Below are 771 nucleotides of genomic sequence, written 5' to 3' on the forward strand. Positions count from 1 at the left end.
ATTTAAAAATATTTTTATGGTCTAGATACTATTCTAATGTGCTAAAAATGTCCGGAACCAGTGCCTATTTCCGAATATTTTGCTTATTCCCCGGCCTCTATTATAAGTAATACGGTGGGGAATCCTTGCATCCCTGATTTATTTCCCCAGCTCAGTCGTCTAAGTGATTTAGAAGGTATGAACCTTTTTAAGGCTTTTTTTTTTTTTTTTTGGTCCGCTGGGGGCTTGCGGGATCTTAGTTGGCGGAGCGGGAAGATCCCTCGGTGGAGACCAAGGCGACCTGGCGGGGCGGAGCCGGCTCTGGGGGCAGCCAATCACAAACCGCGACGGTGATGCCACGCCCTTTCAGCGCCCAGTCTTAACAAGGGCAAAGGAAGGGCCCCGGGAGGTCCAGTTGGGCCGGTCCTGACGCCTGCTGTTGGCGTCCTGAGTATAATATTAATACTTTGGAGCGCTCGGGAGTGGAAGGGACCCGCGTTCCGCTGTCTCACTCCTCCACTCGGCGCTATCCTCGCGGTTGGCCCCGCAGGCCTGTGCGGCCTCTTTCAGAGCCTCCCGGGTCGGACGCGTGAGGTCGAGGCTTTCCTTCGTCTCCGCGGACCGCTCTCCATCCGCGCTCCGGCCACAATCCATGGCCAAGCAGTTGCTTCGGGGCGGCTTGACCCTGGCGCTGGGCGCAGGGCTGGGTGCAGCCGCCGAGGGCTGGCGGCGGCGGGCGGACGCACGGGCGGCGCCGGGGCTGCTGAGCCGGCTGCCCGTGCTGCCTGTGGC

At 59.4% G+C, this 771-nt stretch overlaps 1 protein-coding gene across 1 annotated transcript in view; it reads left to right on the top strand.

Annotated features, from left to right (window-relative positions):
* The first annotated feature begins 337 nt into the window (after positions 1-337).
* The window catches only part of ENDOG (endonuclease G), a 3,683-nt gene continuing 3,249 nt past the window's right edge, over positions 338-771 (top strand). The window contains 1 exon segment of the mRNA XM_024762688.1: positions 338-771. This exon segment is cut by the window's right edge and continues 1 nt beyond it. Within this exon segment, the coding sequence (XP_024618456.1) occupies positions 632-771 (140 nt within the window). The 5' untranslated portion in view covers positions 338-631.

Source organism: Neophocaena asiaeorientalis, unplaced genomic scaffold, assembly GCF_003031525.2.
Source record: "Neophocaena asiaeorientalis asiaeorientalis breed wild unplaced genomic scaffold, Neophocaena_asiaeorientalis_V1.1 scaffold78, whole genome shotgun sequence".
NCBI lineage: Eukaryota > Metazoa > Chordata > Mammalia > Artiodactyla > Phocoenidae > Neophocaena > Neophocaena asiaeorientalis.